This window comes from Tursiops truncatus, chromosome 1 (genome assembly GCF_011762595.2).
Source record: "Tursiops truncatus isolate mTurTru1 chromosome 1, mTurTru1.mat.Y, whole genome shotgun sequence".
Classification (NCBI taxonomy): Eukaryota; Metazoa; Chordata; class Mammalia; order Artiodactyla; family Delphinidae; genus Tursiops; species Tursiops truncatus.
Window position 1 is genome coordinate 15988276 of NC_047034.1, and position 26643 is coordinate 16014918.

Sequence of the window (26643 nt, forward strand, 5' to 3'; positions counted from 1 at the left end):
TCTGTGTGTTTGTGTGTGTGTGTGATATGTCTTCATATATATGGTGTATTTGGAAAGTATCTTTGCGGAGTCTTCTCATAAGGCATTGTCCTTAGGCAATGGTGTACCACAGAAATGGTTGGGAAACTCAAGTGTGATATTAAAACATACCCCTATAAAGACTCTCTTGGGTTCATTTTAGACCTCTTGATCATTATAAAACCACTTCTTTCACTTCAAAACATTAATTTTGTTCCTTCCTAGTTTCTAGGATGATCTCTCTCTCTCTCTCTCTCTCTCTCTCTCTCTCTCTATCTATCTCTAGGTTTATCATCATCCAGTTATCCTTCTTGAAAGCACCAGGATTCTGATTATGTACTGCTCCTTGAGTTACCTGCAATTCATTGAACTCTCTTTTTATGCTTTCTCTGAAATGGTTTAGTGTTATAAGAAACTGATTCTAAGTGAGTTCATGTACAAAGATGGAGAAAAACTAGGGCCTGCATATAAATGAGTGAAACAAGCCAGAACATAATGTAGATTTCTATGGTGCACTCCTATGAATAGCACAAAGCACTTTTATTTTATTTATCCCCACAATATTCTGTAAAGTAGCAGTTATCTTTCTGGTGACTAAAATTCTATTGTTTGGTACTCATTTTTCCTCTGGACACTTGGAAGATTTATTCTTTCAGGAAGATTATGTAGTGAATAAAGTTCTGACCTATGATCTTTGGATCCATAGTTTAAGAGGCAGGTTCTGAAGTTTGGTCATTTGTTCTTGGTCCCAAGTGAACTATCCATATCACATAATCATCACATAATTTGTTACTATTGGCATTCTCTGTTCAGAAAAGGCCAAGGACTGAACTACCATGGAGAATGAATTAGCTATTAACTTTTACATTTTATTTCTTTCCTCTTTAACATTATAGTTTTTATTATCCTGTAATATATGAAAGGGATAAAATTATCCATTATCAGTATTCTTTGAAGAGACAGATGAAGTGGTTAAAGAAAATATCTTGTTGTGTCCCCAAAATGAATCCCTTTTCCACACTTCTCTCCTTGCCATCATTTAACAATCATGCATCAAAGAAATAGAGGGAAAAATGCAGACAGAGGCAAAAATAAAATCAAAATTAATTAAAAGAGAGACCACTTAAGTAGAAAAGTGCCTAGCTACTTTTCTTATTTATATTTTTCTTTTCAATATACTAAATTTTAAAAGTTATTTAAAATTTGTTTTCTTTAGCCAGCACACTGTAAATCTCTCCTATACATGTGACCTGGGGCCGATTCATGTGTCGTGGGGCTTGAAGCTTATACAATTTGGGGATCCACCTTTAAGAAGATAGCATACAAAGTTACAAATACAAGAAAAGGAATATTTTTTATAATGAGCAAAAATCATTTCAGAGAGGGCAGACAGCAGAAGCAGGAAGAACTACAATTCTGCAGGCTGTGGAAGGAAAACCACCTTCACAGAAAGACAGACAAAATGAAAAGGTAGAGGACTACGTACCAGATGAAGGAACAAGATAAAACCGCAGAAACAGAACTAAATGAAGTGGAGATAGGCAACCTTCCAGAAAAAGAATTCTGAATAATGATAGTGAAGATGATCCAGGACCTCGGAAAAAGAATGGAGACAAAGATCGAGAAGATGCAAGAAATACTGAACAAAGACGTAGAAGAATTACAGAACAAACACCTAGAAGAATTAAAGAACAAACAAACAGAGATGAACAGTACAATAACTGAAATGAAAACTACACTAGAAGGAATCAATAGCAGAATAACTGAGGCAGAAGAACGGATAAGTGACCTGGAAGAAAGAATGGTGGAATTCACTGCCACGAACAGAATAAAGAAAAAAGAATGAAAAGAAATGGAGACAGCCTAAGAGGCCTCTGAGACAACATTAAATGCAACAACATTCACATTATAGGGGTCCCAGAAGGAGAAGAGAGAGAGAAAGTACCTGAGAAAATACTTGCAGAGATTATAGTTGAAAACTTCCCTAACATGGGAAAGGAAATAGCCACCCAAGTCCGGGAAGTACAGAGAGTCCAAGGCAGGATAAACCCAAGGAGAAACATGCCAAGACACATAGTCATCAAACTGACAAAAATTAAAGACAAAGAAAAATTATTGAAAGCAGCAAGGGAAAAATGACAAATAACATACAAGGGAACTCCCATAAGGTTAACAGCTGATTTCTCAGCAGAGACTCTACAAGCCACAAGGGAGTGACATGACATATTTAAAGTGATGAAAGGGAAAAACCTACAACCAAGATTACTCTACCCAGCAAGGATCTCATTCAGATTGGATGGAGAAATCAAAAGCTTTAAAGACAAGCAAAACTAAGAGAATTCAGCACCACCAAACCAGCTCTACAACAAACGCTAAAGGAACTTCTCTAAGTGGGAAACACAAGAGGAGAAAAGGACTTACAAAAACAAACCCAAAACAATTAAGAAAATGGTCATAGGAACATACATACCGATAATTACCTTAAATGTGAATAGATTAAATGCTTCAACCAAAGGACACAGGCTCGGGCTTCCCTGGTGGCGCAGTGGTTGAGAGTCCGCCTGCCAATGCAGGGGACACGGGTTCGTGCCCCGGTCCGGGAAGATCCCACATGCTGCAGAGCAGCTGGGCCCGTGAGCCATGGCCACTGAGCCTGCGCGTCCGGAGCCTGTGCTCCACAATGGGAGAGGCCACAACAGTGGGAGGCCCGCATACCGCAAAAAAAAGACACAGGCTCACTGAAGGAATACAAAAACAAGACCCATATATATGCTATGTACAAGAGACCCACTTCAGACCTAGGGACGCATATAGACTGAAAGTGAGGGGATGGAAAAACATATTCCATGCAAATGGAAAACAAAAGAAAGCTGAAGTAGCAGTACTCATATCAGATATAATAGACTTTAAAGAATGTTACAAGAGACAAGGAAGGACACTGCATAATGATCAAAGGATCAATCCAAGAAGAAGATACAACAATTATAAATATATGCACCCAACATAGGAGCACCTCAATACATAAGGCAACTGATAACAGAAATAAAAGAGGAAATCGACAGTAACACAGTAATAGTGGGGGACTATACCACCTCACTTACACCAGTGGACAGATCATCCAGACAGAAAATTAATAAGGAAACACAGCTTTAAATGACACAATAGACCAGACAGATTTAATAGATATTTATAGGACACTCCACCCAAAAACAACAGATTACACTTTCTTTTTCACATGCACACAAAATATTCTCCAGGATAGATCACATCCTGGGTCACAAATCAAGCCTTGGTAAATTTAAGAAAATTGAAATCATATCAAGCATCTTTTCCAACTGCAATGCTATGAGATTAGAAATCAATTACAGGGAAAAAATGTAAAAAACACAAACACATGGAGGCTAAACAATACGTTACTAAATAACCAACAGATCACTGAAGAAATCAGAGGAAATCAAAACATACCTAGAGACAAATGACAACAAAAACACAACGATTCAAAACCTATGGGATGCAGCAAAAGCAGTTCTAAGAGGGAAGTTTCTAGCAATACAAGACTACCTCAAGGAACAAGAAAAATCTCAAATAATCCATCTAACCTTACACCTAAAGGAATTAGAGGAAGAAGAACAAACAAAACCCAAAGTTAGTAGAAGGAAAGAAATCATAAAGATCAGAGCAGAAATAAATGAAATAGAAACAAAGAAAACAATAGCAAAGATCAATAAAACTAAAAGCTGGCTCTTTGAGAAGATAAACAAATTGATAAACCTTTAGCCAGACTCATCAAGAAAAAGAGGGAGAGGACTTGAATAAAATTAGAAATGAAAAAGGAGAAGTTACAACAGACACTGCAGAAGTACAAAGCATCATAAAAGACTACTACAAACAATTCTATGCCAAAAATATAAAATGGACAACCTAAAAGAAATGGACAAATTCTTAGAAAAGCACAACCTTCCAAGACTGAATCAGGAAGAAATAGAAAATATGAACAGACCAATCACAAGCACTGAAATTGGAACTGTAATTAAAAATCTTCCAACAAACAAAAGTCCAGGACCAGATGGCTTCACAGGTGAATTCTATCAAACATTTAGAGAAGAGCTAACACCCATCCTTCTCAAACTCTTCCAAAAAATTGCAGAGGAAGGAACACTGCCAAACTCATTGTATGAGGCCACCATCACCCTGATGCCAAAACCAGACAAAGATACTACAAAAAAAGAAAATTACAGACCAATATCACTGATAAATATAGATGCAAAAATCCTCAATAAAATACTAACAAACAGGATCCAACAACACATTAGAAGGATCATACACCATGATCAAGTGGGATTTATCCCAGGGATGCAAGGATTCTTCAATATATGCAAATCAATCAATGTGATACACCATATTAACAAATTGAAGGAGAAAAACCATATGATCATCTCAACAGATGCAGAAAAAGCTTTTGACAAAATTCAACACCCATTTATGATAAAAACACTCCAGAAAGTGGGCATAGAGGGAACCTACCTCAACATAATAAAGACCATATACGACAAACCCACAGCAAACATCATTCTCAATGGTGAAAAACTGAAACCATTTCCTCTAAGATCAGGAAGGAGACAAGGATGTCCACTCTCACCACTATTATTCAACATAGTTTTGGAAGTCTTAGCCGTGGCAATCAGAGAAGAAAAAGAAATAAAAGGAATACAAATTGGAAGAGAAGAAGTAAAACGGTCACTGCAGATGACATGATACTATACATAGAGAATCCTAAAGATGCCACCAGAAAACTACTATAGCTAATCAATGAATTTGGTAAAGTTGCAGGATACAAAATTAATGCACAGAAATCTCTTGCATTCCTATACACTAACAACGAAAGATCAGAAACAGAAATTAAGGAAACAATCCCATTTACTATTGCAACAAAAAGAATAAAATACCTAGGAATAAAACTACCTAAGGAGGTAAAAGACCTGTACTCAGAAAACTATAAGACACTGATGAAAGAAATCAAAGATGACACAGACAGTTGGAGAGATATACCATGTTCTTGGATTGGAAGAATCAATATTGTGAAAATGACTATACTACCTAAAGGAATCTACAGATTCAATGCAATCCCTATCAGATTACCAGTGGCAGTTTTTACAGAACTAGAACAAAAAATCTTAAAATCTGTATGGAGACACAAAAGACCCCCAGTGGCCAAAGCAGTCTTGAGGGAAAAAAATGGAGCTGGAGGAATCAGACTCCCTGACTTCAGGCAATACTACAAAGCTACAGTAATCAAGGCAATATGGTACTGGCACAAAAACAGAAATATAGATCAATGGAACTGGAAAGAATGCCCAGAGATAAACCCATGCACCTATGGTCCACTCATCTATGACAAAGGAGGCAAGGATATACAATGGAGAAAAGACAGTCTCTTCAGTAAGTGGTCCTGGGAAAACTGGACAGCTACATGTAAAAGAATGACATTAGAATACTCCCTAACACCATACACAAAAATAAACTCAAAATGGATTAGAGACCTAAATGTAAGGCTGGGCACTATAAAACTCTTAGAGGAAAACATAGGAAGAACAGTCTTTGACATAAATCACAGCAAGATCCTTTTTGACCCACCTCCTAGATAAATGGAAATAAAAATAAACAAATGGACCTAATGAAACTTCAAAGCTTTTGCAAAGCAAAGGAAACTACAAACAAGATGAAAAGACAACCCTCAGAATGGGAGAAAATATGTGCAAACGAATCAACGGACAAAGGATTAATCTCCAAATATATAAACAGCTTATGCAGCTCGATATTAGAAAAACAAACAACCCAATCCAAAAATGGGCAGAAGACCTAAGTAGACATTTCTCCAAAGAAGACTTACAGATGGCCAAGAAGCATGTGAAAAGCTGCTCAACATCACTAATTATTAGAGAAATGCAAATCAAAACTACAGTGAGGTATCATCTCACGCCAGTTAGACTGGGCATCATCAGAAAATCTACAAACAACAAATGCTGGAGAGGGTGTGGAGAAAAGGGGACCCTCTTGCACTGTTGGTGGGAATGTAAATTGATACAGCCACTATGGAGAACTGTATGGAGGTTCCTTAAACAACTAAAAGCAGAGTTACCATATGACCCAGCAATCCCACTACTGGGCATATACCCAGAGAAAACCATAATTCAAAAAGACACATGCACCGCAATATTCATTGCAGCACTATTAACAATAGCCAGGTCATGGAAGCAATGTAAATGCCCATCAACAGATGAATGGATAAAGAAGATGTGGTAAATATATACAATGGAATATTACCCAGCCATAAAAGGGAATGAAATTGGGTCATTTGTAGAGACGTGGATGGATCTGGAGACTGTCATACAGAGTGAAGTAAGTCAGAAAGAGAAAAACAAATATCGTATATTAACGCATATTGGTGGAACCTAGAAAAATGGTACAGATGAACCGGTTTGCAGGGCAGAAGTAGAGACACAGATATAGAGACCAAACCTATGGACACCAAGGGGGGAAAGTGGTGGTGGTAGGATGAATTGGGAGATTGGGATTGACATACATATACACTAATATGCATAAAATAGATAACTAATAAGAACCTGCTGTATAAAAAAAAATCATTTCAAACACATTTCAAATGTTAATGTCTGAAAATACCAGAACTCAAAATAGAAAAATACAACGGTAGTTTTATTGACTGCCTGACTGCTCTATAATATGTGTTCTCCATATTTCGGCTTCATACTCTCTGATCACTTCTTTATTTGACAATAATTTTGTTATATTTTCTAGAGTGAGAAGGGAAATTTTATTCACTCTTGTCTCTGGGAATGTTGATCTAAATTTCTCATTACTATAAGAAGTTAAATGATGTATTTCTATTTGCTTATGCTGTATTATTGAGTTCATTTTTGAAAGGGGAGAGCTTCCATTTTGTAATGGAAATGACGAGAATCAAATTCTCCATTTATAATTTACACATGTGAAGTTTGGAATGATTTTCCATAGTCCAGATTCTGGCAGTTTGCACCCTCTCTCAAACTCTGTTTCTTTTCCACTACCCACATACTTCCAGAGCCACACCCCTTAGGATGTTTGTATTGCAATGCAGGCTCTAGATCTGCACCTTTATTTGTAACTCCTGGTGAGTCTGCACAGTGGGTGCAGGAATATTCCTGGAAGTTATTCCTACATGGGATTGCTAACAAATTTTAAGTATACTTGAAAGTACCAGAAAAAATCCATAAATGTATACATAAATCTATACATAAATATATCCAACTAAAATGAAATATATAACTACCTCTGCTTCTTCCTAGCTTGATCTGCAACATGTCCACAGCCACTCTCATACCACCCAACCCAGGTATGACAGAGGATAAGGCAGAGTATAGAGAAACAGTGGAATTAAGTGATATCTTACTTTTGCAAATTTTACGAAAAAAACATAACCACGTGAGCACATTGCCAGGGTCCCTCCCTGTGTCTTGGAAAGGGCCTACCAAAATGAGGGGCCCAAAGGTTACAGTTCATCAATTTCACTGTTATTTCACCTCTGATTGGACTACATTTTTTTTATTTACATCTTTATTGGAGTATAATTGCTTTACAATGGTGTGTTAGTTTCTGCTTTATAACAAAGTGAATCAGTTATACATATACATATGTTCCCATATCTCTTCCCTCTTGGACTACATTTTTGTACTATGTGCAAACCCTGCTGCTCTGGTTAAATTTGCTCAGATAAGTTTTGACTTTTATTTTAATGTGCTCTAAATAATCATCTGCTTATCAGATACCAAATCCAGCATTCAGACATTTAAATAAACCTTACTATTTTAGTCCTATCTTTAAAATTGAAGCACTTGGTTTTCTTTAGTTCTCTCTCTCTTATTTCTTTTACAGTTTATTTTATAAACTCAGGATCAGTTTACTTCCATACAGTAGACTGGGTAAATTTTTAATGTATTAGGGTATGGAGTAGAGTTTGTTCTCATTAGGTATTAAAAAATAACCTGTATATACATACACATATGTACATGTATGTGTTTATATGTATATGTATGTATATAAACACACAAATGCAGCCTTGTGTAAAATTTCCAATACAGTTTTTTAAAAATAACATTTAAGTAATATTTATTGGGACTATTCTCTAATTACAAACATAAAATGTATTTAGTACCAAAAACTGGTAATACAGAGATAAACACAGAAGAAAATATTTGTTCATATTGGACCATCCAAAAGATAACCACTGTTAAAAATTTGGTATATGTTCTTCCAGTAATTTCATATGCATATGTAGATATATATTATAGAAAACTATATATACAACATAGACATATATATGTTTTTTACTTAAAAATGGTATTCAATTCAGTTTTAATAGAAAAAACTCAAGTCAGAAAAGAATTAGAATAAAATGTATAACAAAAGTAGTTCCCATTTCCTACCTCAATGTAAAATGTTCCTCCATTTAAATATTTTAAATTGCATTGTATATAAACATTTTACACAAAAAATAATTGACAGCTAACTATTACATACTTATTTCTATTGGTTTTGTATACGTTAATGTTGCTGGTAAGTTAATTGCAATCAATCCTATCAATTTCTTCATTGATTAGAGAAGACAGAGTTTTGAGGGGTTCCTTTTGATATCAGTAATTTTATTAATAATATAATGGGGCTTCCCTGGTGGCACAGTGGTTGAGAGTCAGCCGGCTGATGCAGGGGACATGGGTTCGTGCCCCGGTCCGGGAAGATCCCACATGCCGCGGAGCGGCTGGGCCCGTGAGCCATGGCCGCTGAGCCTGCGCGTCCAGAGCCTGTGCTCCGCAACGGGAGAGGCCACAAGAGTGAGAGGCCCGCATACCGAAAAAAAAAAAAAAAAAAAAATGCAATCCAAAGCCTAGAAATACAAGGAAGTTATACCATTGCTCTAACTAGATCTGATGAAATAATTGGGTCTGTAATACTTTGTAGATTTAAAGATCTATTCCTATTATTATGATTACTTTTCTATTTTCAGGACATTTCAGAAATACTTTAGATTGAGACCAATTCTAAGTTAGATGCTATTATAACTGATGCACAATGAAGAGGTGGAGTTTGTCAGCTCATGGTTCAACCTAGCTCTTCTGTGAGTTGAGAAGAATAATTTTATATAGATAAGCCCTGCTCTCTCTATATCCTTGATGCTTAATTCACTCTTCTGGATTGGAAAACTTCAGAAATCTTTCAACTGAGTAACTGGTGGCCAAATTTTAAAATCTCAGGCTTTGGTATAATTCATCTCCTTTCTTCCCTTCTCTTTCCTCCTTTAATCTTCCTCTACACCTCTTTTCCCAACCCTTGCATCCTATAATCAAACACACTTAGTATTAAAACTAGGGACATAGGGAGAGCAATTATACTTTCAAATGTTTCCTTAAAATGAACTCTTAACTAAGTCAGTGGTTAAGATACTGAATCATTGTCTAATGTAGCTGATTTGGTCATTAAGACCACTATTAAGAGCATGAGTATTTCCTAACTTTTGAGTTTAATTTAAGGTATAGTCCCAACACAAGAAATCATCTATGACCTTAAGATTTTATGCAATATAAATTAGATAAATATTTTAAACGACATAGAAATTTTCCTCAATATTTTATGTATTTATTATAGTCAGAAAAGAAACAACCAAAGAGGAATTACAATTGTTAATTTTAAAATATATATAAAATTAGTTTCCTTTTGGTGTGACAAGCATAATTTTAAGTATTTTAGTATGAAGTGGCAAGTTTTCTGTGTAACTAATAGTCTTGTCAATCGCCATTTCTATCTACTGTATCTTTTGACAGTTGGAAGTATTTCAGTCAAAACTGACTTATGTTATCCACACAGTATCACAACAGACAGTAAAATAAAGGATGAGAAAATGGAAGGAAGGTGTGCAGAAGAGAGGAAAGGGAAAGAATTTATGTTTAAATCTTAATCTGTGAATATCTCTTGGACCTAAAATAAATAAGCTGCATGTCTTAACAGCTATCATTGTACTGAAAGGAAAGATTTACCCAAAGGATATAATCTTCCTTAGTTTAGAGAAAAATTATGTTTTCAAGATGCTTAGTTTGTTAGTCTCCTTAATGAGTTGAATTTCAATTTTTTTTTCTTAAATTTATTTGGCTTTATTTTCCATTTACTTTTAAATTAAACCATGTATATATACATATGCATATAATTTCAGTTCTAATATCTCATTGAAATAAACTGTAATCATTAGAATAATATAATTTTGTTGTATTCCTATTAATTATTTATATTTATGTACATAAGTTAACTTATGATCATCTGTATTACTCTTGAACTCACACCATTAAAATGATTCAATTTATCTTACCTGTATTCTTAATTATGTAGCCATACCGAAATCAACTTCTCTGTCAACTATTATCAGAATGCTAAAATTATTGTTGAGCTTTCCCTGACCTTCCAAGGCAGAGTTGTTCCTTTTTTTCTCCCTCTATGTTCTAATATAACATTTACCATTGGTATTATGGTTACACCTACTTCGGCCTAATGTAGGTGAATTCATAAAAGAAAGCAATCATGTCGTTTTAATATCCCTAATACCAAAGTAGGCTCATAAGTAATATCAATTGACTAATAGATGAATGGTATATACACACGTCCTAATTCTGATTTGTAGTAATTTTAGATTCAAAATAAGAAAGGAAGCTTTTATTCCAATCTCAAATATTCACTAGTTCTTCTTTGCATTAAAAAAAAACTATTAAAAAAATTTTTAAAGCTATAATAATTTTTAGCAACTGATCTCTATATTGCTAAAATATATTTGATGTTGTTTTTAAAAGGGCAAATCTTATATACAATGAAAAGGCGTAGGGGAAGCTAACAATTTTAAAGGCTCCTTATGTCCCAAATCAAACCAGGTTACACAGGTCGATAGGGTGGAGCTGAAATTCAAACTCAGATCTGGCTGTCTTCGAAACCATGCTTTCTCTTTATGGTATGGTTCGAAGGGGCCTGAGAAAGGTCCTATCTCAAGAATATTTTCCTGGATGATGGCTGAAATCATATCTTTAAAGTTCTGTTTATTTGAAGGTATCTAGTAGACAACATATTCAGCATCATTAGCCTTTAATCCCTGTGTGAATTAGCTCATCAGTTCCTTTAGACATCAGGAGGTAGAAGGCATAAGTCTAATATGCAAGACCCTCTCACAGGAAGGCAAGCAAGTCTTCATGGGCACTTCTGGGCAGCTTTTAGGCAATGTGTTCGCCTTGTTAGGAAAAGAGAGGAGTCAGGCTGGGTACTTGTCATCTATTAAGTATTTTCACCTTTGAGGCATCAGCTGAAATTTTGAAACAACAGAATCCTGTTCAACACGGAGTTACACATTGTTTTGTGATCATATTATTTGAGATCAAGAGATAGCTATAAGAACACAAATGTCTGTGACATCTCACTCTTGATCTAACGAGTAATGTTTCTTTCAATTAATGAATGCTCATGTCAATGAAAGAAGTGGGCTTGATCTGTCCCAAATGATAAGATGGAAGCTTTATCTATTGGTATGTTCAGCACTATCTGAGATGTCCATATAGTTAATGGCAAAAGTGAGGCACGATGTTTGCCGAAGCACCGTTACGGAATAGTCAGGGCGGAAACTTGGTTGGGAAGGGAGAGGTGATAAAGAGCCCAATACCTAAACCCACTTCTCCCTGCCCGAGTTCAGAACAAGTTGAGAGAGAGATAGATGGAGATCAACAGTATTAGTTTTATTAGGAATGAGAGCTGTATTGGAAGTTTGCATCTGAAGCAATAATAAACTTGCTTCTACTTAATTTTATAATTAAATCTTCTTCCCCGTCATAAGCAAAGCAGGAAAACTGAGTCCATCCTTGTGAATCTTAAAGCAAGTGGAAGTAAAGGATATGTGCTTTCCCATAGACGGGCTGACTTTCAAGAAATGGGAGGAAGGGGCTAAACTAGGCTGGACCAGCTCCTTTCCTGATGTGCCAGACTGAGAGCTCACTCCTTGTTCCTCGATACAGTGAAGGGCAGAGAGAGGCCAATGGAAATGTGAGGAATAGGAAATATGTACTCCCACTGATTAGATTTATAGGCTTGATGAGGAAGCAGGGTTAGAGGAAGGTTTTCATAAAAGTAGAAACTCGTACCTGTTCACAGAAGAGCGACTTGCAGCAGAAAGCTTGAAAAGACGCGAGAGATGAAATAACTAAATAAGCGTGGACCTGGAAAAGGTGGGAGAGGATGTGACGATGAGCATAAAGGTGTAGGCTGAAAGAGACAGAAGGAGAATTTTGCCTCATAAGTCAGGAAGGAATAAAACAAGTGTAGGATTGTATATGGATACTTGTATAGCAATGGTTGGAGGTTGAAGTAATTGCTGTTTGAGGACTTCAGTGTCCTGATTGATCTTCTAAAATAAACCTGAGAAGAAGCATAGGCAGAGGGCTGTTTAGGGGCTCGGAGGGACTAGGTAGATTTGAAGTCCACAAATATATAGTATCTCCAGCCCGCCTGGTTATATGATTTATTCCAGCAGTTAGCAGTAGCCTGAGCTTGTAAACATGCAGAATAACGGTAACAAGAGCTAACATTCATTGGAGGCTTACTGTGAGCCAAGTGTTCTTCTGATTCCCTTACATGAATTACCTCTCTTCATTCTCGTATACCACCCTATAAGGCAGACAGTTATCCCCAATTCATTGATGCTGCACAAAGAGATTCAGTAAGGACCCAAGGTCAGTGTTAGTACGTGATGGTCTAGACCAGAACTCATAGTCACAATGAGTACATGATACTACCTCTTTAAAAAAAAATAGCATTTATTGAGTGCTTTCTTTGTATCAGGCACTGTTCAAAGTGCTTTAGCTGTATTCATGTGTTTAAACTTATACACGACCTGATGAGATAGTTCTGCTATTTCAGAGGACATACCCATGTTGCTGTGAGGTTAAGTAATATAGGCTAAGATCAGAGAGGAAATAAGAGGTAGAGTTGGGAAGTCAGATTTAACTAATTAACCACTAAGTTATATTGTGCAGTTGAATGGATTCTGGTTTGGGGCATGGCCATGTAGATATGACAGGATGGTGGATGTTAGGGACTTGAGTCATTAAAATAATCAACCATGTGACTCATATTAGTAGGAGAAAAAGTGAGGGCAAAAAGGAGACAATAGATTAGGAACAACTTGCGGGATCCCTGGACTTGAGATCTTTAGGGAATCAATCTTATGGTCAGTAAAAATAAGAATGTGAGAACTAGTAGACTAGAAAGTTAAGAGGGAGAGATATTGGTGTCTAAGCTTACTGAATTATTAACACAGAGCAGGTCTGGACAACGGGTTTTTGTAGAGTGTGGCTAACACTGTGTAAGGGTGAAGGTCAGTGAAGGTGAAGGAGTCAAAGAACTGTGAAGATAAACTATTGGAATGGTTGCCCATCTGTATATGAAATCACCTAAAATTATGCCAAAACACATAGTCAAAGGAAAGCCTGAACCACGGTGCCAAAGGCTATCATGAATACGGGGAGAATGACCAGCAAGTCTGAGACATAAGGAGGGAGAAAAAAGAGATGTTCAGACCGCAAGAAGGTAGATTTGACAGTGGTTTGAAAGTGACATTGGAGAAAGGAGATGATGCAAATCTCTCCCTGGTCACTGTGATACAGGGAAATACTGAAATGTTTTGCTCAGAAAGGCAGCAAAGGAAGTGGTGCTCTCGAGGAGAAGGCAGCTTCAATTGTAATAAAAAAAGGTAGAGAATGTATTTATTGAAAAGCTTGAGGGCATAGGGAAGTGGGTTAGCATAGACTGGAGATGGGATCCACAGGGCAAGGCAGAAAGAATTATAGGCAAGGGAATCAGGAGTGTTGGGAAAAGTAACAGGGTTTTGAGGATGAGTATACCAGAAAATGTAAAGGAGAGCTGTGATTAATTTAGCAAAAATTTATTTGGGCATAATCAATTTGACCAAAAAACAAATAGACAAATAGTTGCTTGATCCAGCTATCTCCTGTTAACGGGGAAATTTAAGTTGCTGTGCTTATGTTTTAATTTCAGTTAGCACAGTGATATTATAGACTGGAAGTGAATTATGGATTAAAAAGTACAAGGGCAGTACTATTTCCTCAAATCTTGAAAAAAAAAAATCACATACAAAGTTGTAAAACAACCCAGTAGTACACCCATAAAAGTAGAGACTAGACTATTATTCATTTTAGACCAGATCAGTTTTTTTCATCAAAATATTAATTGGCCAACTTCTTTTGAAAAAATTACTTTTCTGCTAATTATTTTGTGGCCAAATTATGTTACCACTGGAGGGGCTTACAGTTTAAGTAGTAATAAAAGATAGTAGGGTTGTAAAGCATATTGGGTGGGATTTTCCAGGCTCCCTACCATCAAGGAGACCAGAGCAAAATAGGAAAGCAAAAAAGATAACATAAAAAAGTTAAGATAAAATTTTTATTGGAGATAACATACAGAAAAGTAAAAAAATCCTAATCACCCAGTTCAGTTGTCACAAAGTGGCAGGTATAATCTGTACCTAACAGGTACTAATTAATAGTTTCCATACGAGAAGCCACAGGTCTTCAGAACAAAACTACGCGAGAGCACAGTGATCTGAAAATGCGGTGGTCTTTAGGATATGGACACAAGACTGTAGCCAACCAGATTAAGGCAACATAGCATTCCATGCCCACGAGGCAGTCAGTCCTATACTTCGATACAATTTAAAATGACTTTCTCTTGTTTGCTTAAAAAAATCCTTCTTCAAAGACTCGTGGGATAGCAGTTTTTTGCAGAGCCCCATAGAACACTGGGAATAAAGTGTGACAAATGCTCCATGCCACTGGTACCTTTTCTTTAACAAAAGAAAATTTTCATTTACTTGCCTGTTTCTATAATGCCAAGTATTTTTCTTTTAGCAACTAATTGTCTTGGAAGTCATCTTTTAAACCCAAACTATGGAATCATTTTCAAATCAAATCATCTGTAGAAGAACCAAGCAAGGGAAAACACTAGGTTTCCAGAGGGAGTAGAAAACAGGTGTATAATGGAAGGTTTCTAGGGGGATGGTGGTCATAAAAACATCCTTCATAAAAACATGTTTCTTCTATTTTCCTTAGGGGATTCAGGCTTCCTTTGTGTGTATGATGAGCCGGTTCAGAATGTATGGAAATCGTATATCAGAGGAATCACAATAGGGAGTTTTCAGATCACTGTGAATGGAGTTTCCACTTCCACGGCTCTACTGAGAATAACTCTTGATCGGGTCACCCAGGAATCTCCGAATTATAAATTCATGTGACCTCTCAGAGGTCTGCACACTGCTCACCACACCCGTGATCTTGTAACCTTCTTTGGCCTTAGTGACACTATAGTCAGCTTTTCCTCCCACTCTTTGGTCATTTCTTCTCACTTTTCTTCAATAATTCTTGTGTATCTTGTTTACTCTGTCATATGAGTGCATATATAGTTTTTTTAAATATCAAATTTATTTAAGTTTCTGTTCCTTTGTACATCGTCTTGTTTTCTGGGAATGTCTTTCCTCACTTTACACACCAAACAAATCCCTTCTCCTCTTTCATGATCCAGCTCAAACACCAGACATCTTATGCCCACAGAATGCACTACTCCCCGGATGGCTATCTCTCCATGTCAATACTAATTTCAGTATTTTATAATTATTTATAAAGGCTGTGACTCAAATGGAAAGACAGAAAGCAAAGCCAAAGCTGGAGAGACTGCTAAGGTAGCAGACAAAAGAGAAGGTAAAGGAAGCCACACTGGTGGTGGGTAGATGGGGTTTACTGCAGGTTGGGGAAAGGAGAAGGTCTAGAGAAATTACGTAAGTGGGAAAACAAGCCACTTGCATCCAGTTCTTGCAGGGATCAGTAAAAGACTGACCTGACATTTACAGATAAAGAGAGAAAGGAATTGTTTAATGGGGAAGATTTCCCAGAAAATCTTTTACATGAAATCTTTCTCAGAAATTCTTTCAAAATGCAATATGGTTAAAGGGAAATCCTGACTGGGGAAAGACAACAAAATATTCTTTCAGTCCCAAGATTTTTTGAGTCATCATGATATTGCTATAGTTTGGAAGCCTCAAACCAGCCTCCACTTCTTTTTTCTTCCTCACATTCAATGGATTACAATATGATTTCTGCCACAAGAACAGAATCTGCTTCTGCAGAGGTCACCTGTCACCCTCTAATTACCATTCCAGGTGTACAGTGTCTGTCCTTATGCTGTTCCACCCTCCCTGACATCTGACCCCGGTGACCTCCTCCATGAAACCACCTTCTCCCTGATGTCCTGCCCCCACCCCCACCCCGCTGTTCGCTCTTTCCATTGACCTTCACTTCGTGAGCTTCCCTTCTCCCATTTACTTCCTATATACATATCCCTAAGACTTCTTAGAAAAAAGTCCCTCAGTCTCTAGTCTCCCCTTCAGTGACTCCATCCATTTTCACACCTTCAGCCATTTTTATTCAGAAAACGCTCCGGTTGCTAGCTATGACCTCTTTCCTCAGTTGCAGACTGCTCCGACAACGCCACACTGGACCTTTCAACCTGAATGCTTTGTGGGAAGCTCAGTCCTAACATCCCCCAAACAGAGATGAACATTCCCACATAACTGCTCTTCTTGTGAACTCTTGCTGGGGTTCTAAAGGCAAGATTTTCTGTAACTCCACACTCCCTTATATTCGTCGTCTTCTTTTTTTAAACATCTTTATTGGAGTATAATTGCTTTACAATGGTGTGTTAGTTTCTGCTTTATAACAAAGTGAATCAGCTACACATATACATGTATCCCCATATCTCCTCCCTCTTGCGTCTCTCTCCCACCCTCCCTGTCCCACCCCTCTAGGTGGTCACAAAGCACCGAGCTGATCTCCCTGTGCTATGCGGCTGCTTCCCACTAGCGATCTATTTTACATCTGGTAGTGTACCTTATATCTTGATTAACCTATTATCCATGTCTTTTGATTCTGTTTCTATAAAATGCTCCCTTTCCATGTCATTCTTCTATTTCCACTGGTCTTTCTTCTTACTTCTGAATAAACAGGCTTTGCTTCCTTTTACAGCCTTCTGGTCTTGTATCACTTATTCAGATAAACATGGATTGATTGTCTACTCTGAGCCAGGTATTGAGATGGGTAATAAGTCAGGATTCTCAGCTCTTCTTTAAAAACAAAACTAAGCTAATGCCTAGGCACGTGCTTCAAAGATTCCACCTGAGTTGATCTAGGGTGGAGCTTGGACATAGTAGTTTTCAAGTTGCCCAAATGAACTTACTGTGTAGCCAGAGTTGAGAACTACAAACTTAAGTATATAAACGTCAGGAAAATGGGCGCTATTCTTACCCTGATGGAGCTTAAATTCTAGTTGGGGAGGTAGACATTAAAGAACAAATAGTCATATATGTGAATAACTTAAAGTGATAAGTGCCATGAAGAAAATGAACAGGGAACTTTGGGGGAAATAATATAGTAGGACAATGTGTACGGGGTCACAAAAGGTCTTTCTAAAGGAGTGATATTTAATGTGAAGCTTTAAGGATGCATATAATTTGGCCAGGCAAGTAAGCAGATGGAAAAAACATTTTTGATGAATTTGAGTCATGGAAGAGCCTGGCATGTTTTGAGGAAATGAAAGAAAGCCAATGTGGATGGTGTGTAGTGACGGATGGTTAGAGTGGCTTAAATGAGATTGGAACAGAACAAAGGACTTTGTTAAGAACTTGTTAGGTTTTCTTAGGTGCATTGAAAAACGATAAAGTCTTTTTCTTTTTAAGATTTTTTTTGATATGGACCATTTTTAAAGTGTTTATTGAATTTGTTACAATGTTGCTTCTATTTTATGTTTTGGTTGTTTGGCCATGAGGTATGTGGGATCTCATCTCCCCAGACCAGGGATCGAACCCACACCCCCTGCATTGGAAGGCGAAGTCTTAACCACCGGACGGCCAGGGAAGTCCCCATTTATAGTCTTTTAGGGACCAAAACCATTTTTTTATTTGTAGTTATTACTCTGGCTTCCCTGTAGAGGGTAAGAGGGGTTCAAAGCGGAGCAGATGGAGGGGGACTAAATATAAGTTTGAAGCTTGTTTTAGGGTAGTTTTAGGTTCGCAGCAAAATGGAGTGGAAGGTCTAGAGATTTCCATGTACCTCATGCCTCTGTACATTTCTTCATCTAGATTTGCCTCTTCTGGACAGTTTACATAAATGGAATTATACAGTATGTGGTATTGCATCTAACTTATTTAGCATAATGTTTTTGAGATTCTTCCATGTTATAGTATATGTAAGTATTTCATTTTATTGTTGAATAGTGTTCCACTCTATGGGTAACTGCATTCTGTTAATTTATTAACCTGTTGATAAACATTTGGATTACATCGAATTTTTGGCATCTGTGAATAATGCCACTATAAACATTTGCATGCAAGTCTTTGTGTGGACATATATTTTCATCTCTCTTGTATCAATTCCCAGGAATGGGATTGTTGTGTTATATGTTAAACATGTGTTTAACTTTTTTAAGATAGGCTGTTTTCTGAGTAATGTTAGGTTCACAGCAAACTTGAGCGGGAAGTTGCCATATAAAGTCAGTCCTGCATATCCTCAGATTCTGCATCCGTGGATTCAACCAACCATGGATTCAAATATTCAAAGAAAAAAAACCCAGAAAGTTTGAAAAAGCAAAACTTGAATTTGCTGTGCATAGGCAACTGTTTACACAGCATTTATATTGCGTTAGGTATTATAGGTAATCTAGAGATGATTTAAAGTATTGGGGTGTGTGTGAAGATTATATGCAAATACTACACCATTTTCTATAAGGGATTTGAGCGTCCTCGGATGCTGGTATCTGCGGGTTTGGTGGGGGGGATCTTGGAACCAATCCCCTGAGGATGCCAAGGGACGACTGTACTGTCTACACCCCTCCCACATCATTACCACCCAAAGTCCATAGTTTATATGAGGGTTCACTCTGGGTGAAATATTACACCCTACTCTCATCTTGCTTGTATGGTTTCTGAGGAACAGCTGGATGTAATTCTTATCTTTCCTTCTTTATAAGTGAGGTGTTTATCCCCTCTGCTTCTTACAAGATTTTTTATCTTTGATTTCTTGAAGTTTGAATATGATATGCCTAGGTGTAGGGTTTTTTTTCATTTTGTTTTGCTTTGTTTTGTTTTTTGGCATTTATCCTGCTTGGTGTTCTCTGAGCTTCTTGGATCTGTGATTTGGTGCCTGACATTAATTTGGGGGAAATCCTCAGTCATTGTTACTTCAAATAATTCTCCTATTCCTTTCTTTCTTGCTTCTTCTTCTGGTTTTCCCATTATGTGTATGGTAGACCTTCTGTAGTCGTCCCACCATTCTAGGACATTCTGTTACATTTTTGTCAGACTTCTTTTGCTTTGCTTTGCTTTTCCATTTTGGACATTTCTGTTGATATATCCTTTCCTCAGCCATGTCTGGTCTCCAAATAAATCCATCAAAGACATTCTTCATTTCTGTTACAATGTTTTCGATCTCTGACATTTCTTTTTAATTTCTACTTAGAATTTCCATGTCCCTGCTGTCATTGCCCATCCATTCTTGCATGCTGTCTACTTTATCTGTTAGATGCCTTATCTTATTAATCATTGTTATTTTGAATTCCTGTTCTGATAATTCCAATACCCCTGCCGTATCAGAGTCTAGTTCTGATGCTTGCTCTGTCTCTTTCAACTGTGTTTTTTGCCTAGGTTTCCACTGGGTCTGTTTCTATACGCTTCGTGCACCAGTAGGGCCTGCTTCAGACTTTTACCTTCTAAAGGAGAATGTGAAAATCAACAGATCCACATCATATGTAGAATTAAGTGCAATCTTGCAACCTTCTAGAATTTGGCCTCAATTTATCTTCACAAGCTCATTTCTGACTATAGCTTCATGCTTAAACTGGCCAAAGTGATGTTCACTGAACAGTGGCCTATGTTTTCCCACAAATATGTCTTTGATTTTACCCTTCCCTTAGCCTGGATTACCTTTCTTCCTTTTATTATTGCCAAAATTTGGGCTTCCCTGGTGGCACAGTGGTTGAGAGGCCGCCTGCCGACGCAGGGGACACGGGTTCGTGCCCCGGTCCGGGAGGATCCCACATGCCGCGGAGCCGCTGGTCCTGTGAGCCACGGCCGCTGAGCCTGCGCGTCCGGAGCAAGACAATTATTGCCAAAATTCTACCCATCTTTAGAACAAATTCAAATACTTTTTCCACACGGTTTTCTAAAGGGTATATACCTTTACCATAACTTTTGGTGTATACTTCTTTTAAACAGTTATTAAAAGACACTTACTACAGGCTGGTTGTGTTATTGTCAGTCATAAAATCATTCTCCCCATGCCCCCTCCGAGAATGGCCTGATGGGAGTGATCACTTTTTATTTATCTCTGTACCCACCTTAGATCCAGCAAAGTGTTTCTAAGTTAGAAGATGCTCAATATTTATTGAATTAAATTAGTATATGGAGAATGGTATCTTATTTAAATTTCTTCATTTTAATCAACATTTCATGAGAATATTTTAACATATAATAATGCTTCGTATATCCGAATGATTTATAAAAATCATTTGTTAACCTAATAAAGCTGGCTATATCTGGGGGCTCTGCATTTAACGTACCCCCTCTATAATTTGACTGAAGACATTTAAGCGTATTATTTCTTAATGGAGTGAAAGACGAGAAAAAGCATTTGTAGTTTAAAGAAAAAAAAAACTCTTGCCTTAGATAGATAAGAACCATACCAAATATATCCTTTGTGAATCGCTAATGTTTCCATGAAATTATTATTCCTTCTGGGATGCTGTATCTGAGGGTTAACATGACTGTTGTCTGTATCTGAGAAATGACCATGTTTCCTTTTAGTTCTCAGCAAGAGTAATTGAATGTAGACTATCTTACTAAACGCTGGCCTGTGACAGTGTGTTAACACTCTGTCTCCTAACGGCAGGGCAATTATTTGCGGAGTGGGATTTTTATAAATCCCCTGGCACTAGTATGTCCCGATAATTATGATGAAGAGCATTGGTCAGTGTTGACTCAGCAGTCCCCACCCCGGCAAATATTTCATTCGCAGTTCCCTGGCCCACTTCCACTTTTCTAGTTATTAGAGACCTTTACTACTCTTCTGTGCTTGCCTAGTGTCTTATATTTTAAAAGCATTTTTTACTAAAACTTAGAACTCAAACATATTTTAGACAGCCCGCCATTTAGAATTGTTCATCTCTCATGATATTCACAAAATCTGGTTCATGGGGCAAGAAAATACTTCTTTAAAATCTTTTCTTTAATTGAAGTATAGTAAAATTTACAATGTTGTGTTAGTTTCAAGGGTACAACAAAGTGATTCAGTTATACATATTATTTTCCATTATAGGTTATTTTAAGATATTGAAGGGAAAGATACTCATTATTTTATAATAACTTATAAGGGAAAATAATCTGAAAAAGAATATATATATAACTGAATCACTTTGCTGTACACCTGAAACTAACACAACATTGTAAATCAACTATACTTCAATAAAAAAATTTTTAAAAAAAATTGAGTATAGTTCCCTGTGCTATACAGTAGTTCCTCGTTGTTCACCTATTTAATATATAGTAATGTGTATTTGAAGAAAATACTTTTTGCTGTGTTATTGTCATTTGCAAAAGTAAAACTTGAATTCTCCCACGTACCCTGTAGAGTTCTTCATTCCTAGAATAAGCAATTACTTTGAAATCATGAGAAATTACTGTTTCTAATCTGATAAAATCTGAAATTGAAGCACTAGTAATCATGCTATGGGAATTATAGGCGTACGTGGTCAAATTCTTTTTATTTTACAGAAACTCGTTTTAAAAGTAAACCTCAATAACAAAGAGAAGAGAAAAAATTAGACTTTGGCTTCCCGCAGGCAATTACAAAATAAAGGTCAGTGTATGAGTGGAAAATGACGATAAAAACATTCTTCATGAAATACAGCAGTAGATGCTCCAAATATAACAAGTATATCCATTTGTTTTCAAGTCAACTGCATTTTTTAAAGTACTTGCCCTTAGAATTCTTCAGTAGAAGAATAAAAACTGAGAAGAAAAGAGCCAACTGATATGATAGATTGTTAGAAATATGGAATGGTTCAAAATATTAATGTAATGCTAAGGGTGACCGGGTAACAAATGGTACATTTGCTCGCTGTTCAACCTGGCATAATTAATATTCTAGGTCATGCTTAAGTTCCCATGATGGAAGGTCTGAAGGGGGGAAATTCAAGAAAAATATATATCTATTATATAACTCATTGCCTTTTTTTTTTTCCTTTCATTTTGACGAGTCAGAATCATAGCCTTTAAAAAAAATCAGTGCTTTCACACCTCATTTGCTGTATTCACCACTGGGCCACCAGTCAGCAGCCGGGCCTGATACAGGGAGGTCAGTAAGAAGCTATTAGCAGAGTCCTCTCCTGAGATTTCTTGGGTCTTATTGAGTTGAATGTTAGCATGACAGTACTGCAAATAACTCAGTTGTAGGCTTCTTTTTTTTTTTTTTTTTTTTTTAACAGTTAGCACAGATTTCCCCATAGTGTTGGTCACTCTAGAAAATTATTGCTGAAAATGAAGTCCCCAAAGCTAGCTTGGCATTAGCCCTCCTAAGTTGTGAAAAATGTGAAAACGGAAAAATATGTCATAGTCCCCGAGGATTAACTTTGTCTTCTGTGACTCATAGTAATACTTTTTAAAAAATCCATAGCAAACCATTATTCACAAAGTGGCTTACAAATTAATGAAATATAGCAATTGAGATAATAGTTCGGGTTGTTTTGTTAACTTAAAGAAATAATAATTAAATGGATACTATATTAATGTAAGTAGATAGGGTCTCTGCTTGCTGTAGGCATTGAGGGGGGCTGGACCGTTTTCATTGACAAAAGTTAGCCAAATGTATTAAATTAATTTCTAAAATACTGACACCTTGAAGATTTTAAATGATACATTTTCCATTCAATTAAAATATATTTTCTATCTGTATATGATTTAAATTGCAAAGAGAATACACATGAGGAGATCTCCATATAGGTTGCAAAATATAATTTAAGAAAGCTATCATGTCTACTGATCTATTTGCATTTCCCATCTAGCCTATGTATACATGTGCATGCAAATGTGAAGGAGATCAAGGAAGATTTCTAATGGGGGTAAAGTTAATAGCTGGTAGCAGTTATTCAGGTAGATAGATATTTTTAAATGGTAAATTATAATCTAGTTATATTGTGTGCATTTTACCATTTTAATCTGTAAGATTATGGAAATGATAAACTAACAGACTTCAGTTAATTAGGTCATCACTAAACAGAATGGTATTCTCTTATATCTCTTTCATAGACTATGTAGATTTAGTTCTATTTTATGTCAGAATAGTCTTTTTAGTATAAAATTTATTGTTTTTCTCTCATTACAATTGATACAGTCTCATCTTAGAAAATCACCCTAAAAATCATCTTAAAAATTACCATCCACTTAAAAATTACTGTTCACCAAAAGCTATTTTGAATACATATGTGTATTAATTTTCTTACATTAACATCATTAAAAATATCTGTTTACGTGTCCACCTTGTTCTGTATTTAGTATTATAGTAAGAGAACGTTAACATGACATTAAAAATGGCTTATACAATGCCTATAATGTTTCCAATACTTTTATTTTATGTAAATTGTATAGGGAAAAAAGTCTCAAAGAAGAGCCAATCCAAGAAAAAATTTAAATAGGTAAATATATTTACATTAACTTTTTCCTTAGCGTAGGAAAAACTTGAATTGGAGATGACTCAGTGGGTCTGTGATAATTTAGTTCTAGATCACAATGTATTCAAAAGCAAATTAAACCTGAAGTGTTAAGAAAGATGAAAAGGATATAATCTATAATTTTGAAGGAAGTCAATCAGATTTTGAAATAAACTCAAACATTTTACTAAAATATTTATGTGGCTTGAGAAAGTAAGAGTAAAATAGAGACTTTATGGGCCTTTCTAAACAGTGCATTGTTTTTCTACATAAGCATTTAGCATTCATTTTTTGAGTGTCTACTGTATGTTAAGAACTTTGCTAAGCCCTGAAGATGCAAAAATACCTAAAATAGAGTCCCTGTGCTCCAGCGGCTTGCTTAGGGAAGATGGACACACACAAAGATAATTTTGAAACAATGTAATAAGTAGTGTGATAGAGTTGTCCCCAGGCTATTAAGGAAGCATTGGGGATAGGACACGGAATCTAGCCTGAGTTGGTATTAGATAGAGGTTTATACTTACTGAGGAGTTAGGCTAGAAATATAAAATTTCCTAGGATAGTTTTTCAAAGACAACTACCATAGGTAGTCATAATACTTTGGACTTGCTTATTCCAAGAGGTAAATATAACAACCAGAAATATTTATGGGTATGATGGTGGCATGAGAGAAAAGCACAGTTTTAGGAAAAAACAGAGAGGTTTAATGGATACATTCTTTACATTAGTCTAGAATATCTACAGAGCAACTAAACAAGTCATCCTATCGTTTAAAATTTAGCTTTTCTTTATGAATATGCATTTGTATATAGGAAAGGAATAAAAATATAGTTCTAAGCAGTTTGTATATTCAAAGATCACTGAATTTTCAGAGAGTGGAATGTGCTAAACCTGAATTTAACATTTATCCTGCATACATCTATTGAACCTCCATTGCATAGCAGTCACTGTGTTAAATAAGTCTGGACTATTTTGACGCAATGTGTGACAAGGTCAGTGATAGACAGCAAGGGTAATGTGATGATATAGAAATAATGCTCCTAACCATGTGAATGCAACTCATTAAATACAGGGTGTTATTTTGAATGATTGTATACATATGTATACACATACATACATATACACACATGTATGTTTGTATATTATATATATATATACATATACCAGTTTATTATTTTAAAGAACTTAAAATGGTGGCCATTAATTAGGCTGTATAATGAATAATCTTTCAAATAATCAAATATTTATTAAATTCATACTTTGTACCTGAAACTGGTTCAAGCATTATATATTTGAGTTTGTGTGAGTGAACGTATAACTTACAGAGCTGGTTAAGTATACATATACATAGTTAATGGTTAGAATACAAAATGAATGCCTTAAGGTCCTGTTATTTTTTTCTCAAATACAATTATATCAAATATGCCATGTGTAGCAGATAGAAACTATGGTTTCTATTAGTTGTTTTTAACATGTTTAGTCTTCAACCATGAATCATTCTGAAATTGTTGGTCTGGAGACAAAGTATATTTTGTAATATCCTTAGACTAAGGTCCTCCTCTAGTTAAGAACTAGAGTTGTAGTTTAACATAGTCCTTAAACATATGAAAATTTGTATGGTGCAATTTTATCTTCCCTTTATTCTATGTGAAAATGAAGGATAAAAATCAAAATGATGGGCTTCCCTGGTGGCGCAGTGGTTGAGAGTCCGCCTAACGATGCAGGAGACACGGGTTCGTGCCCCGGTCCGGGAAGATCCCACATGCCGCGGAGCGGCTGGGCCCGTGAGCCATGGCCGCTGAGCCTGCGCGTCCGGAGCCTGTGCTCCGCAACGGGAGAGGCCACAGCAGTGAGAGGCCCAGGCCCGCGTACCGCAAAAAAAAAAAATAAAAATAAAAAAATAATCAAAATGATGTTGTTCTTCTTTAGGTTCCAGGTATATACAACTCACCTTTCAGAAAAGATCCTGATCCATGGGAGTTGCGGTTACAGCAGGCAAAGCCTTTAACACACCGAAGACCTAAAGTGAAGACGAAGCACTCCGTCAGCCTTAGCAGCTGGCTGGCTTGCACAAGTGCCCGGTCCTTTTCTCGGTCCGGAACTCTGCCACCCATTGATAGGAAACGATGTCAGGTACTCATTAGTCTTTTTTTTTTTTTCAGTTTAACTTTTCTGTCTTCGTACTTTTATTATTCACTTTTTTCTTTTTTATTGGAGTATAGTTGCTTTACAATGTTGTGTTAGCTTCTGCTGTACAATGAAGTGAATCAGCTGTATGTATACATACATAAGAATTGTGTCAGTGATCGTATTCTGTTTTTTTAAAAAAAGTTATTGTTTTGTCTTTGTGGCACGAAAAGAAAATTATTTTTTTACAGAATCTAATTTTTTTTTTTTTTTCGCTGTGCTGTGCAGCTTGTGGGATCTTAGTTCCCTGACCAGGGATTGAATCTGGTCCATGGCAGTGACAGTGCCGAGTCCTAACCACTGGACTGCCAGGGAATTCCCCAGAATCTAATTTTAAATAATAAAAATGAAGTACATTTAAAATATATATCAAAGAAATAAATATTTCCTTGGCATTGAATTTTATTGTTCTGGGTGTGAAATTAACACGTAGGATGTTTGGCTAGGATGTAGCCTTTTTATGTAACAATACTGTAATAACTGTGCCTGTTATAACCTGTTGTTGCTAGAAAAATCCTATGTATTATCAAATTTATCTAATTTAGC

At 36.4% G+C, this 26643-nt stretch overlaps 1 protein-coding gene across 4 annotated transcripts in view; it reads left to right on the forward strand.

Moving 5' to 3' along the window:
• Positions 1–26643, forward strand: part of SPATA17 (spermatogenesis associated 17) — a 191287-nt gene that overhangs the window by 88200 nt on the left and 76444 nt on the right. For all 4 annotated transcript variants that reach the window (XM_073800394.1, XM_019920596.3, XM_033850757.2 and 1 more), the window contains one exon: positions 25840–26043. In XM_073800394.1, the coding sequence (XP_073656495.1) occupies positions 25840–26043 (204 nt within the window). The remainder of the gene's footprint in view (positions 1–25839; positions 26044–26643) is intronic.